Consider the following 16,317-nt stretch of genomic DNA (forward strand, 5'->3'; position numbering starts at 1 on the left):
GAATGTTTATATAATTTACATTCATAACAGCCAAAATCAAGAAATAACTCGTGTCCTTTAATCAGTGAATGGATAAACCAATTGTGGTATATCCACATAATGGCATACCATTCAACAAAGAAGAAAAACAAACTGTTGGTTCAAACAACAATATTAATGAATCCCAAAAGCATTTTGCTAAGTGACAGAAGCAGACATCAAAGATTACATATCAGGCTTCCCTGGTGGTGCAGTGGTTAAGAATCAGCCTGCCAATGCAGGGGACACAGGTTCGAGCCCTGGTCCAGGAAGATCCCACATGCCGCAGAGCAATTAAGCCCGTGCGCCACAACTACGGAAGCCTGCACACCTAGAGCCCGGGCTCTGCAACAAGAGAAGCCACCGCAATGAGAAGCCCAGGCACCACAACAAAGAGTAGCCCCTGCTCGCCGCAACTAGAGAAAGCCCACATGCAGCAACAAAGACCCAATGCAGCCAAAAATTAATTAGTTAATTCGTTTTTTAAAAAAAGATTACATATGATATGATTATATTTACATGAAATTCCAGGAAAAATACCATAGCAACAGAAAGCAAATCAGTGGTTTCCAAGGGCCTGGCAAAGGGGAAGGGGACTGACGGCAAAGGGTCACAAAAGAACTCTTGGGGGTGATGGGCATGTGCTATACCTTAATAATAATGGTAGTTATATGGCTGCCTATCTCAAAAGCCATTAAATTGTAGACTTGAAATTGAGGGGTTTATTGAATGTAAATTATATGTGAATACGGTTTATTTTTTTAAATGATTAAAAAGGAAATACAAAAGAAAATTAAGAGATTAAATCAGAGGTTCATCATCTTCAGAGGATATTCATAGTAGGATTTCTAAAATGAAAGAACAAAGAAACAGAAGGGGGGGGGAAATCAAAGAAATAACATAAAACAAATTCCAGAACTGAAGAATATGGGTACTGAATGCTTAGCATAAAAAATGAAAAAAATGCCTAAATCAATGTGCCTCTATGTTAAATTTCAGAATACCAGAATAAAGGGAGGGTCCTAAAAGCTTTGGGGAAAGGGAGGGTGGGGAAGTTACACACATAGAAGCAGGAATGAGAATGGCTTAGCACTTTTCACACTGGGATTAGGAGATAGAAGACAAATGAAAAAATGTTATTTCCAACATGTAATGCTATATCATTTTTATCAATTAAGTATGAGAATAGAATAAAGGCAGTTCCAAACATTTAAGACACGAAAAGTTCCTCCATGCATTCTTCCTTATAAACCATCAGAAAATTCGTTCCATCAAAACTGAGGCCTAAACTAATAGTAAGATACGGGTTTCGGAAACAGGACATCCAATACTGAGAAGGAAACAAGATTCCCAGGATACTGCGGAAGGAAAGCTTCAAGCTGATGGCTGTGCAGCAGGCCTGGAGATCAAACAGTCCGCTTTGGATGAGAAGGGGTCCGGTGAGGTGGGAGGGGGCTTTATGAAGAATGTCTCCAAGACAACTAATGTCCCCAAGGGAAAAAAAAATGGTCCAATGGAAGAACTGATACGCACTTCTACGATGACAGGGATTTTCCACCATGGAAAAGGGTTTGGTAATGAATGAGCAGTGGTCAGGTTTAAAGTTCAGGGAAAACAAAGAATAGTTCGAGAAAGGAATTATAGTCCAAATACACTAAGAGGCTCATTTCAGGAATAATATTCGCATGGTAATTAAAATAAAAATTCAGAATAGTGTTTGTTTTTTTAATTATAACATTATTGGGAGGAACAGAGACAGGAAGTAGAAGGTGGGAGGTGGAGGATATCAACAGACAGGCAAAATCTAAAATTGAAAAAATACCAGTATCTTAGATATACATAAATAGAAGAAAGCTAAACGTTTTAAAGATAAATGCCTCTGTGGAGTGGAAATTATATGTAAAGGGTCAGAAAGTGGTCTACATTTTTTTTATTTTGAGCCTTGTACTTCTACCTGATTTTTAAAAACTATTTATACATGTATAATTTTAATTAAAAAATTAAAATGCAAGGGGAAGGATTTGTCATCCAAAGAAGTAAAACTCCTGAGCCGGACCACCTGCCAGTGCAGGCCCACCTCTGGCGCTAGTTCCTTTCGCCCGGCAGAAACCAGCGGGCGCGGCTGCACGCGGTGCCTGCAGCATCTGCAATGAGGCAGTCACTGTGGATGGACCCCATTCCCACCCCACTCAAGGCCACTCAAGGTTTACGTCAGTTCCATCAAGACACTCCACATTCTTCGTATCAGTCAGCTTAAGCCCATCTGTTGACCCCTGTCAAGGTCTACATTATAATTACGCCTGGTGGGCTGCCAATCAAGCCACCTTCCCTGTGAACCTCCAGAAGGAAGAGAGCACCACCCTGAACCCCCATAAGGCCATCCTATACCATAACCTCTGGAAGGGGGGCGGGGGAGTGTACGTTCTGTGAAACGCAGGAGAGCTCAGCGTGCACACTGGTGCATACGAATGGGTGAATAGGGCCAAAGTAAGGAAAGGCACAAAACAACAAAACTAGGGCTTCCCGTTGGCCCAAGTCATTCTTCACGTAATTACTCTACCTTTTTGAGAATTTCCACTGTCTAATGGTCCTGTGTTTACATGTGACTGTAAAAGAGTTCCCGATATCATACAAATGATGTGGAACTGGGGCTCCAGATCAAGATGGCAGAGCGGGAAGATCCTGCGCTCCCCTGCTCGCACACACACCAACACTAAAGCTACACACAGAGCGATTATCTCTGAGAAAGACCTGGAGGCTAGGGGGACAGGTGTTCGACAACGAAGGGTATAAGTAAGAAAAGGCCACTTCAAGACAGGTGGGAGGGGCAGAGATGCGGTCTAGTCAGAACCCACCCCCCAGCCCTCGTGTGGCGACCCCCAAGTGTGAGGGACGTCACAGCCATGGAGGTCCCCCCGGGGAGCAAGAGGGTCCAAGCCTGGATCGAGCTCCCGAGCCTAGGGAAACCGCCCCAGGAAACAAGCCCTCCCCACGCCTGGTTTTTAACAGCAGAGCTGACACCCAGGAGAAGCCAGGCTCTGCTCTTGCGGCGCTGGTCCAGGTCCCGGCACCGAGGAGGCAGCATGAAAAGCGCTGGGCCCCGCACGGAGAGCCCCTGATGGAAGCTGCCTTCAGCGGGGCCGGATGGGGCGCACCGCCTCCGGGGGCCGCAAGACGTACCCGGTGCTCCGGGCCAAGCTCTGAGCCTCGAGCCTCAGCCACTCTCGCCAGAGCCTCTCCGCCGTCTCACGAGGCAGCTCCGCACGGGGCCCCATTTTACGGATGAGGAAACCGACAAATCGAGCGCCGCCCGCATGGACCCCAGCGTCAACACCCCAGTCTAAACCTTGAAAACGGGACACGGGTTGCGTATCACTGAAAGGTGAAGAGGTAAGACGTCTGACAGCTTCATGTGAGAGCGACCCCTACCCGCCGGGCCAACAGCTCGCTAACCGAGCTTCCGCTCGACGTAGGGGTCCGTCTGCTCTTTGCTCCCACTCTCCCCAGGCTTTCCTTGGCGCCGGCTCCGAGGAGTCTTGACAGCCGGCGTTCCCCGTCATAGCCCCTCCATTTGCGAACTTAGACTCCTTGCTAACAGTGCCTTTCCTTTCATTCCGAACACTTCTATACCTCCAGGGCTTTCCAGGGCTTTAAGACCTGGGGCTGCCTGCACAACTGGGTCCTCAGCTCTTTGAAGCAGCAGCAAACAGCCCCCGGACTGCCCCCCCCCTTCCCGTCCGCCCGCCTGACCGCCCCGGGCCTGAGGCGCTGCAGGTGCTCCCGCGAGCCCGGGAAGCCTCCCCCCGAGGTGGTCTTAGCTCCCGGCCGCACGGGGCACAGCTGCCATCTGGTGGGCGCAAGCGGGAACTGCATCAGCCCGCCCTGGGGACATTCCCCTGAACCAGCAGGCTAACGCCCCTCCCTCTGCCGCAAGCACTTATCTCGAAGGCGGGCAGATCTGGGCAATATTCTTAAATTCCCTCTAATGTCTCATTTGGTCTTCTAAATTTCACAGCCTTTCAAGGTTTTTTTTTAATGTAAGCCTTGTGAAAAAAAATCCTTTGAATGTTTAAAAAAAATCATTTTCACGTTCTTTTAAAGATGATTGGAATATTGCTTCAAAAAATATAAGAAACTTAGTTCTATCCCTCAGCATCTTTACATATCTTTCTACATGTATGGATTCGAAGTTAATAAAGAAAGAGCGCTCAAAAGCACTTCTTATCTATTCAACACACATTTACGAGGTGCTTACCACATCCCAAGTAATATGCGAGATCTGGGATATCAACGTGAGTAAGACCTGGTTCCAAAGCTCAGACAGAATTCAATGCCTCCGAACATGTTCATTTTAGACAAGTACATTACACAGTTGTGCATTACCCATTCATTTCTGTCATTCCCAAGTTCTTCTTCCCAATATCGTCTGGGTCTCCTAGGACATCATTTGATGTAGTATTACTAAAAACCATGTGCTACATGCCACATTTTCCTAAAAGCTCCTCGTTGTTGTGAGTGATTTCCCCAATCTCCTTGGTACATCTAAATATCACTCCTTCCAAATTAAAAAGAAAAATAATTTCCTTGTCTCTCTGCTCTGGGGAGAGTGCTAATAACTTTTAAAACATCTTACTCCTTCTTCCTCACGTGAGAAGAATAAAAATGTAGTAAAAGTAGCATTGACTTTCAAGCACAAAGGGACTGGGTTCAAATCCTGACATATGTACTGTGCACCACTGACAAAAGTACTTTACCTCCCTGCTTCTGGGCTCTCATCTATAAAAAGGGAGCAACAAAGCTAAACTCACAGCGTCTTTATGAGGAAGGGTTACAGATAATAAACCCATAAGATTACCATAGCCCCTGGTATACAGTTAGCACAACTTTAGTGTTAATTCTCCTCCCCTTTCTATCACAGGAATACCTGGGAGATACTGCAGGTTCAGTTCTAGAGCACTGTAATAAAGTGAATGTCACAATAAAACAAGTCATACAAATTTTTTTGTTTCCCTGTACACATAAAAGTTATGTTTACACCATAGCCTATTAAGGATGTAATAGCATTACATCTTTAAAAAATAATATACATGCCATACTTTTAAAATACAAAGCAAAAAAAATTGCAATAGTAATATCAAAGATCGCTAATCATAAATCAACAAATATTAATAATGAAAACGTTTAAAACATTGCAAGAATTACCTAAATATGACACAGAGACACAAAGGGAACATGTGGAAATGTCGGGAAAATGTGCCCGACACACTTGTTCGACACAAGGTTGCCACCAACCTTCAATCTGTAAAAAACGCGGTAGCTGCAAAGTGCAGTAAAGCTAAGTGCATGTATATCTCCACAGTTTTAGCCCTTTTATTTCACCAAAATTTCTCATTGCTCATTACAGAAGCTTACATAACAACTTCCGTATTTCAATTAGAAGAGTGTATCACAATGTAGAAAAGTCATACTCTATGTAGAGGTAGACTTCCTCTGGTTAAATAAATAGCAACGCATAATTTTTTATGGATTTATGACTCATGCTGAACTGCAACCAAAGGTATTCCTTACACAGGTAATTCCTTTTAGCTCCCCAATGCCAAATTTGTTATTTTAGCACCTCTGTGTGTGGCTCCAAAAACATTAATTTTTCTATTTCGAGTCAGTTCCAGACAAGAGACATAAATTCCCACATTTTATAAGACTTGTTTCTATACCATCAAATGGTCATGAAGAACAAGGAACCTTAAAAGATACCCTGGTTAAGCCCCAGGCAAAAATAACAAGTAATCAAGAGACAATTTATGGTTCTTAGTCTAATCAAATTTATTTATCCTTCTAAGCAACATGTTTTTATTTATATCTAGTTAAATATTTTATTAATGCAGGTGGACACAGAAAGAAATCTGTCAAGTTCCTCTCCACAGCAGTTCTTTTTCAATTTTGAGAACTCTGGGTGAAGTCACCTTTCTCTTTTCTTTTCCAAGTTAAATCATTCCAGTTCCTTTCATTTTTCTTCACAGAGCATGCCTTACACTTTTCCACTTTTTTCTGACCTATGTGAATTTCTTGACATTTTACTAATGTTTAAGAGATCATTAATTTCTAGGCAAAGTACTGGAGAGCCAGCTTAGTAGTACAGCATCTTTTTCTAGTCATGAGGAAAAACAGTGAATCCTCTCCCATGGAAATGCTTGCAAGGACATTAGACAGATGTTCTGAGGGAACTAGATTCAACACATTTGGCACACACACACAAAAAACTTATGAGATTGTTGCTGAGATCTTACAGACTTTTATCAAATCAGCAGTTAAAATTAATAAATGAAGTAATTTGAGGCTACGTCTATTCCATTAATTCACCAATATCTTCAATACACATTTTGCACTAAGTTGACAACATAACAAAAAGGGGGGGGGGGTATAATTCCTGTCCTCGGGGCATTTATGGTGTCTTAGGAGAAAAATAACAGAAACAAGAAATTATACATGCTCAAGAAAAAAACACACAGGAACTTCAAAAATAACAGAATAGAAACTGAGTCTGTAATTGCTGAAAAAATGAAGAACACAGAAATGATGAAAGTCAAGATGGATAATCCAGTGGCAAGATTTCTGGGGTAAGCTCCTTTTGAAGAAGTGGCAAATTCTTAGAGGTTATCTAATCCACATCCATCCCATGTGCTTCATCTTTCTCATGAAGAAAGGCCGTGCTGATATTGAAATGAGAGACCTTCTTGTTCATCACGGCTTTCAAGACCAGTTCAATTTACTTAGTTTTCCTCTTCCCAAATGGAAAGATTTTCATCTTCAAAAACATAAAATATTTCTAATGTGCTTCTGTTGCTGATATCTAAGGACGCCTCAACCTGGCAGAACAGGCAGGCTTGGCCAAGCACCTCACAGGAGCAGTGATAGTCATTCTCTCTGACTGCTTGGTTGAGATTTGCTCTTGAGTTCTGGAATCTGTGATTTAGGACGTTGTTATTCTCATCAACTACTTCAAAGATTTCATTTGTCTGATTTCCAGGGTCTTGTATATTTGAATTCACAGGACCCCCAACTAGCAACAATGTGTGCAAGAAATTCTTTAAATATGATTGAAACTTATTTAAATTATTTTCTTCCTCTAAGCCCAAGAAGTTAATTCTTTTTAATTTTCTCCTTTTATCCATCAAGTCAAATGTGCTATTAAAATAAAGCCCATCAAATGTCCCGCCAATGGCATTATCAATAAACGCTTTTCTACTACTTGATTTATCGTTCTTATCTCTGAACATGTTTTTGTCTGACTGTAGTAAACGTGGGTGTATTTTCATCCATAATTGGAGACTCAAAGAATTTTCAATATCAGAATCTTTGCAATATGCAAATCCTCGGTGTTCCTCATTTACAGGCTGGTTAATAACAGTTAGTATTGGGCAATGTTGACCACAAATATTATAGAGTTTATCCAAAGAGTCACCTTCCTGAAGTGCACCATGAATTACATTATTACCAGGCAATGGTTGGTTTTTAATAGTATTACCAGAGACAGGATGAACTTTGTTACCAGCAGATGTGAAGACATGAGTGACAGATGTGCATACTCTCTCTGACCTATGATTACACTTCTCTTCTGCATGGTGGTTTGGTATTCTCTCCTGAAAACAAGTTTTACTTTGAACATCCAGCAAATCCTCGCGAAAAGGCTCAGAGTCGCTACAATGAGGCATGTTAAAATAATTGCATCTCAGTTCAGGAGGTTGAGTCAGTTCCTCCAATTCTGAAGAGGAGAGTTCAGCCATGTTTGGGCCTGGGGCCAAATTTCCAAAATGTGAATACGGTACCTCACTGCTGTTATTATCAAGTAGAGTATCCACTGATGTGGTGTCTGCATTGCCACACATGCCAGAATTTTCAAGAGATGATACTCTTAGCAAATGATTTTCTTTCAGAAGCCACTTGCCCTTGTCAATCAGTACCCCCTCTTCCATGTCTCTGGGAATTCTGTTATGACCATTTTGTTCAGTACCATGTTCCACAATGTCTTCCCCATGGTAACTGGCCCTCACATTCTTAAAATCACATTTATCTCGCCTTTCCTCCTGAAATTTCTGCAACACAGTTGAATTACTAGATACCTGTCCAGAAGAGCCAAATGACTGACCTTCAGAATCATAAAGACCTACTTTCCCAGCACCCTGAAATTCCACAGAATCATAAGGACAAACCTGAGATGTATGTGTAGACCCAGAGAAAAAAGATGGTTTCATCATCTCTGCTTTACCATAAAGTTTTTCTATTGTCCTTTTAACAAATCCTTTATTATAGTCTTTCTCTTGGGCCACCTCCTCACCACCGTCACTGGGGCCATCACTGGATGTTTTATATGACTGTTCATTCTCACTGTCTTGTCTATAATCTGACCGATCAGAAGTCCCTGACCTTTTGAAGTCATTTTTAAAATTAAGGAGAGACTCTGCAAAACTTCCAGTTTCCACGCTTTCCACCATCTTTTTTACTCTCATTTCAGTTTCTCCTTCAATGAGCTGCTTTTCAGTATTTTGCTTAGAATCATAGCAAAATACTAAAGACGGTGGTGTTGCCAGGCTCCTACCGATTGTCTCACAAATGACACCTTTCCTTCCTCCTCCTTCTGTAATGTTCCTGCTAGAGACTTTGATCAATTCCAAATTTTTACTAGCCTCTAACTCTTTTTGGATCAATTCTTCAGTAGCTTGCTCTCCTGAATTTACCTTTGTATTAAAGATATCAGTGTTCTGGTTTTCTAATTCTTCAGAAGATTCCAATTCTGAAATGTTTCTTTCACTTGATGTCACGCTGTTGGTTATTGAGCCTGGTTCTTCAGAAGTCTTTGAGTCTTCCTTATCAAAAGATGTATATGCATTTTCATCCTGAAATTTCTTTAATGAACAATTTTCAAATTCATCTAGAGAACTATGTTTCCTATGAAGTTCTGGTTCAGTTGCATCTTGGAAAAAGCCACTGTGGCTTAAATTACTGACATTTTGGTGTGACACCAATATACTAAAGCCATGTTTACACCCAGGGCCTGCCAAAATACTTAGGTCTTTCTGAACTTCACCAACTCTTTCTAACTCTTCGGTCAATTCCAAATTATCAGTATATGTGTTTTCTTTGGAATTTAAAAAGTCACTGGTATTACAGACTTTGATGGGAATGTAGGCCTCATCAACTGAGCAAGCCATCTCACAGATACGGTTTTCCTCATAAGCACAAGGCTTATGAGAAGACACAGTGTCAGTAAGGGAAGAGACCTCTCCTAGGAAACAAGCCTTATTCATGGAGGTCTGATCCATGGTACAGCCATCACTGGGGAAAGAATTATCACTGAGGTTCCAAGTCTCTTTTGGAGGATGAGTCTTATTCACAGTGCACATCTCACATGGAGAGCAAGTCCCCTCTGAAACACAGACTTCAGAGACACTGTCCTCACTGGCAGAACAGCCTCCATCTAAAGAGGAGATTTTCTGTGTTTTCTCATTTTCAATGCATTTAGGAGCTATCTGAATGTTGGGTGTAGAACAATTTGCAGAAAGATCTATTGGAACCATGTCCTGCTCTTTCTCAGTGAGTCCAAAGTGATTTGTGGTTGATTCCACTAAACTGGCAACAGCAGCCTTCAAGTCATCTGCTTCCTCTTTGACAGCAATGTGCTTCAGAACCTCCAACAACGCAAGTATTTCTGAAGTTCTGCTGGTAGTCTTGTGAGCATCACCTCGACAGAAGCTATTCATACCTCCCTTTAGGTTTAGCACCAGGAGCCAAGCCAGAAGAACATTAGTGGATGAATTATATATCGGAGAAGGAAAGGGAATATCTGCAAGTGAACCTGGCATTTGAACAACTCCATTCTGAGTCTTGTGACTACTAGGAACTAAAGCTTGCAGTTGGCGAAGCAACCAGACTGGTAACAGGTGTTTTGGAGTGTCCTCTTCCATAAGATCTACTTGAATGGCAGCCTCTACACTTTGCCCTTTTGTAGCTAGGTTTATGTCTTTGTAGACAAGGCTTACCTCTTGTCCTGACTTTTCATCAGATACCTGACTTTTAGTATTAGCATCATCAATAGCTGACTGTGACAAAGTACGATATTCATGGATGGAAAGCAAGTAAGCATCCTTCAGAGATTCAACCTGGCTCCCATAGAGATCTTTGCTAAGTTCTTCACTGTTATCTTTGTCAAAAGATGTACCGACCTCTTTCCCTAGATTATCTCCTGTCAAACTGGCATTTTCAGTCATATGTTTATTACCTTCCAGGACAAAATTATTTCCTTTTCCAGAACTTTTGTGGGAATTATTTCTTGGAAAACAACTGTTGTTATAACCTACCACACTCCTTTCCTTTGTGCATATTGGAGCTGACTGTCTAGGTTGCAAAGCTGAATCTGAACTTATGTTCTGCAACCATCTCTGTACATAATTTTGAACTGAATGATGGGTAATAGCCTCAGGAAAAACAGCTTTTTGCAAAGAAGCTAAGGAATTTGCCCTGGTTGTGACATGCTGTTTACATACAATAGTATCTGATTTCAACCTATCCCCTTTTTGTTTTTTCTGGCTTCTTAAAGTTATGTGTGAATTATTAACTTTTGAAACTAAACTCTTCTTTGACGCTCCTCTCAAATACCAAGATGCTATTTCTGCTTGAGCCTGTGGACCGCAAAAAGCATTGGGTTTCTGCTCAAGAAAGTTAAACATATGAAATAAATTTTGATTTTCAAAAGTATTTTTGCGATATCTAAATTCATTATGGGAAAACACTTTTTCTCCTTGACCAATTTCTCCTTTTGTAGGTTCTCCTAAGTTTACTCTGTTTAGTGGTCTGGATTTTCTTTTGGCTAAAAGTCCCTGAACCTTAGGATTATGAATAGTATTTAATTTATTTCTAGGGAGATTCCTGGAATTCACAGCATTATTACTTTTGGAAGAAGAATAATTTGATTCAATTACCGTATCACTTGCATGGAGGTCTTTCTCACAAAGTAGCTCTCCTTTAAGGGGACTACGTGAATCCTGCAGTACGGTTTCCTGTGCAATTCTACCTCTTGTGTTTATTCTTTTACTCTTCCTGGGGATTTCTTTCCTTGCAACCTCCCCACCCTGATGCTTGGAATTTATCACATGCTGCTGAGATTTCATCTTCTTTTTGCTGGCAACAGATGATGAAATCTGCTTTTCGTTTTCTGGAAGTTTTGTTAAACCACACTGAGAAAACTCACTAATTAGTTTGTCAATTCTTGTGGTGACAGTAGAGGATCCTACTGAAGCTGGGGTCTCTGAAATAGTTTTGTCAGTTCCAGAGTTGTTACCTGAAGAATGAGTTGCATCTGCTAAAAAAGGACTGGATCTATCATTGGTGTTACCATAAGTTCTTAAATTCTTGACACTAGTTTTGTTGTCGGCTGTTACACTATCAACTATACCTTCCTCCACAACTGAGTTTTCTGATGTAGTCTGTGGCAAGCCGTTATTATGGGACATCTCTAACATCTTCTGACTTGTAATTTCTACAACACCAGCACTTAGTGCGTTTGATTTGAGCAGTCTGCTTTCCTTTTTTCTTTCTAAAGATGACTCCACCTGCTCATTGTTATCAACTTGAAGAAGTACTGGTCTGTTGGATACTGATGACATTTTACTGCAAGAACGTGTGAACATGTGATACTCAGATTTGTTTTCCCCATCTTTCCTTTCTTCACTATAGGAAAACTGCCCAATCATTTTCTCTTGTACTTCAGTTTCAGATACTAAGGTCACACTCCCTATCACAGATTTCTTTTGCCTGACTCTCCTTGGTCCAGGTGTAGGGGGCCTATAAAAATGATGTTTCGCTTGATCCTGAGTTCCCTGGGTGGCAGTTGTGTCCATAGCAGCATTCTCCCAACTAGCAGAATTGCAAGTTTCAGTATCCTGATCTCTCATTGGACTGCTGATCTCCTCTGCCAAACTGCCCTCTTGAATACTGCCTTTCTCCAGAGGTGAGACATCTGCAGACAATGAACATGCTGTAATCTTTAAACCAGATGATCCATCATCTGTTCTTCCTGGGAAACTGCTTACCTCACTCTTTTCATCATTATTAGAAAGATCAGCTCTACAGACAGTGGTTGTCCATTTTATGGTTTCCTCTTCTTTTATCTTGAATCGAACTTTCATCTCAACTGTCATAGTACCATCTTGATTAAAAATAATTGATTTCTCAACATCATCTTCAGAAGGATATATCAATAAATTCTGAGAACCATTTTTTTCTAAGGCCAAGTAATTTTCAGAAGCAAAGGAATGGTCTGAGTAGCAATCATTACTCTGCATTTTGTCAGAAGAAACAGAATAAATTTGAGACCTTGGGCTTGAAGGTACATGTGTGCTCACTTTCAAGATTTTAAAAGTAAAAGATGCCCCACATCAAAATATAATGTGGAAGACAGAGAAGTTATAAATATCCAACAGAAGAGGCAGCAAAGAAAGAAAACAAAAAATTATTAGTAAGAAAAATACCATATTTCCTAAATTTCATAGTAAGATATTGTTAATAAGTTTCTCACCTCTATATATTCATTCATCAATTTAGTTTACTGTAATATCTGGTACATTTCTACAAACTACTCTTTAAAAGAGAACTTATAACTCTACTTCAATGAGGAAATTCAGAGAATTTTAATCTTAATGAGTTTAATAAGACAATTTTAAAAAGGAAAGTATAAAGTAGAAATTGCTAAGGATTTTAGCAAAAATAAAGAGATTTTTGTGGGATTTGGTTTTGTTGTTTTATTCTGTTCACCAGTACTGAAACTGGGGTCTAACCAAGTGCTGCTTACCTATTCATATAAGCAAGTAATAATTTACGGTGGTATTCATTTTCCTACCTGTGTATATCGACGAGAGATATCTATACCATTATGAAAGTAAAAACATTTTTAGAATTTATTTTAAAGGCTAGGTTAATCTAGTAATAATTATGAATTTAGCATTCATTTTGTATAATCAGTGCATTTATTTAATATCAGTCACAAAAGAGAACAGAGCTAGTCAAAGACCCAGATATCTAGGTATTTTTTTTTAATGTGTACCTCTAGAGATAACCTTGGAACTCATGCTTTCTAAACTCAGTCAAATTAGTAGTTTGTATAGATGTGCACATTCTTACCATCAATTAAATACCTTTAGTTTCAAAGGATAAGCCTAGAGATACTTCCTCTTAATTTTTGGTATACTTTCACCAAAATTATAAATGAAACTGTCTCACTCATCATTTCTTAAAGTAAAACTTAACAAAGCCCTCAGATTCCCTGAAGCCATTAAAAATCATGCTCAGAAACCCACATCAGACAGAAGACAATAAAATCATTCTGATGAAATGACCAGGGTGAACTAACACTACCTGCACATAAGATCCTGGGCAGCTGACGCCTACAGAACAGACACATGAACTGGCTATTAGCGTATCCATGAAATAACTAAAGAACAACAGGAAGGAATAGTTGAGTCTGCCTAGTTCAGCAATAAGTAAAGGAATTAACACCACTCAAAATGTACCATTCCATGTTTACATAAAATAAAAATTAAAAAGGAAGTGTAAATGGCAATCAACACATTCGCCTGGAGCTAAAATACTGAGCACTGTAAATAATGAGATTAGCTCTGCCTGAAAAAGGGAATTTACAGCCTATCCCACATTCTTGGGTGTCAAGAAGCACTCCTCCTCCCCTATCCAAAGGATAACGTCTCATTAGACGGCATTTCCTAAGGAACTATCAATCCAGAGTACTGTTAACCAGCATGAACTGGCTATATAAACCTTTTTTTTTTAATAAATAAAAAGTGGATTTAAGGGCCTGTGACTTTTACTGGAATAACTTCAGAAAGTAGAGCATGTATGTGTAGTTAGAGGTTTCTTTTTTTTTTTTTTTTTTTTTTGGTCAAGCAGTGCGGCATGCAGGATCTTTCAGTTTAGAAGGTTTTGATCCTCTCCTTTTCTGTGATGAAGGAAATCGGTCATTTAAGATGAATTTTTGTTGTTGTTGAGGTTAAAAAAAAAAAACAACTCAGGACTAAAAATAAGGGCTATATATTTAAGTGACTTACTTTTTCTGCTTTCTGACCTAGCATTTCCCTTGGGGTACACACGATGAGAGATTATTCCCGGTAATCTAGCAGGAAGCAAGTACTTTTGGATGTCATAATTTCCTGGTTTAAATGGCTCCCTTCCTGCTGCCACCACAGCTCCAGAGCTCAGGATCACAGCCTGGAGACTGGTAACCTAGGGGGGAAAAATCAAAGAGTTATGGTCCTGACATGAGCAGCATGAAGTTTTGTTCTTTCCATACGGTGAGTTTATAACTGATTAACTCAACAGCCTCCTGGGTTTGAAAGTGATAATCACCCACCACTCGCTGGGCACCAAATGACGTATACAAAATATCGAAGAACCAAGGGTATGGGGGGAAGGGGGTGTTAAACCAACACCCGTCTTCAGCCCACAGCTGGCACAGGCCGACCGGTCTTCTGCCATCATAACCAAAAAAACCTTTAAAGGGTACACAGTACTGCCCCTGTCCTCCCCACTCAAGCATCCAGCTGGGAAAGGGCCTGACGGACACACCAGGACCGGGAAAGTGACACACAGGTCACAGGAAAAGGCTTTCTGTACCCAACAGAACGTCACTCTTGGCCACACCTTTTCAAGAAATACCGTCGAGGCAGGTTCTGTGCCAACACATTCTATAACGTGAGGCTCAGGGAACGGAGCATGCGAGGAAAAAACAAAGAGCCCCACAGGGCCCACGCCTCATTGCATTGACCCAGAAACGAACAGCCACCGGGGGGAGGGGGGGAGCCAGCGCCCTCCCGTGAGCAGGGAGCACGCACAGGCGCGGGAAAAGCCTTCCTTCCCCGGGGCCGCCATCACGTCCCTCACGGTGCTCACCTTCCTTCCGTCCGTGGCGTAGAGCTTGGTCACCGGGCGCTGCATGACCTCCGTCAGGTGCTGCAGAAAGACCTCAAAGCTCTGCGTGACCCTCCTGCTCAGGAGGACTGCACGTCTCGTCTTCGGGTCGCCATTCCTGAAAACGACTAGCCGCCGCGGCGCGCGCAGCATGCCGGGAGCGGCGGAAGCGGCGGCGGCGCGTGCGCGCTGCACGTGCGCGCTGAGGGCCCGGCTGCTGAGCCAGGGCCGCGGGCGCTGGCGGGCCTTTTCCAGGTCCACCGGCTGCATCTTCCTGCCATGGGAGCACAGGTACGAATGGCCGTCCTCCAGCTCCTCCAGGCGCGTGATGCTGTGCCTTCCTCGGGGGGTGCTGATGTTCCTCACCCCGAAGGGTAGGGGCACCTTCCCCGACAAGTTATCCAGCAGAGCATCCAATGTCTTGAAAGAACGAGGGTTCAGCACCACCCGGACGCCGCCAAATTGCGGGTCTCCGCTCTTGTAGAAGCTGATCCTTTTGGCCACGACAGGCTGAGTGACGCCCAACTGGCGAGAAGGAACCTGACCTTCAGAAGAAATCCGACGAATCATGGAAAAACTGGTGGAAGGAGTTTCACTCATTTTGGTTGAGACCTGGAGAAGGGAAGGAAATTATTCATCTTCACACCATGAAGAATAGGTGCTAATGCTAACGCCAGCTACCGATAGCTGTTCCTCGAATTTCATTCATTCATTCATTGATTCATTCATTATACCTCCCTATTTTGAAAGATAACTTTCGGGGCTTAAAATAAGACATAAAAGCAGGGGCTTCCCTGGTGGCGCAGTGGTTGAGAGTCCGCCTGCCGGTGCAGGGAACGCGGGTTCGTGCCCCGGTCCGGGAAGATCCCACATGCCGCGGAGCGGCTGGGCCTGTGAGCCATGGCCGCTGAGCCTGCGCGTCCGGAGTCTGTGCTCCGCAACGGGAGAGGCCACAACAGTGAGTGGCCCGCGTACCGCAAAGAAAAAAAAAAAAGACATAAAAGCAGCAGTTAAGTAACGGTATTTATAACTGAAACATTAAAAACAACCTAAAGACACTAGTAAGGGCCTAGGTAGATAAATCATGATGTATACACCCATGGAAAACTATGAGCCGTTGAACATGGCTTTATTTATTGGCATAGAAAAATGGTCATGACCTATTTATTACTAAGTGAAAAAGCAGCTTATAGAATACACATGCTATGCCATTGCCAATGTGTACAATATTTATTATACTAGAAGGAGAAAGTGTGGAGTATACACAGCCCATTGTTGATGGTGGGTTATCTCTGATGGCAGAGCTATGGATAATGTTTTTATACATTG

The 16,317-nt window shown here is 41.9% G+C and overlaps 1 protein-coding gene across 1 annotated transcript; it reads right to left on the reverse strand.

Moving 5' to 3' along the window:
- Positions 1-6,470: 6,470 nt before the first annotated feature.
- RP1 (RP1 axonemal microtubule associated) lies at positions 6,471-15,678 on the reverse strand. The gene is made up of 3 exons (XM_027128088.1): positions 14,971-15,678; positions 14,130-14,304; positions 6,471-12,415 (listed from the first exon to the last, which is right to left on the reverse strand). The coding sequence occupies exons 1-3, from the start codon at positions 15,586-15,588 to the stop codon at positions 6,789-6,791; spliced, it is 6,420 nt and encodes a 2,139-aa protein (XP_026983889.1). The 5' UTR covers positions 15,589-15,678; the 3' UTR covers positions 6,471-6,788.
- Positions 15,679-16,317: the final 639 nt, after the last annotated feature.

The sequence above is a fragment of the Aethalodelphis obliquidens genome, unplaced genomic scaffold, assembly GCF_003676395.1.
Source record: "Aethalodelphis obliquidens isolate GAN/ISIS:26980383/991018 unplaced genomic scaffold, ASM367639v1 scaffold33, whole genome shotgun sequence".
NCBI classification, from domain to species: domain Eukaryota; kingdom Metazoa; phylum Chordata; class Mammalia; order Artiodactyla; family Delphinidae; genus Aethalodelphis; species Aethalodelphis obliquidens.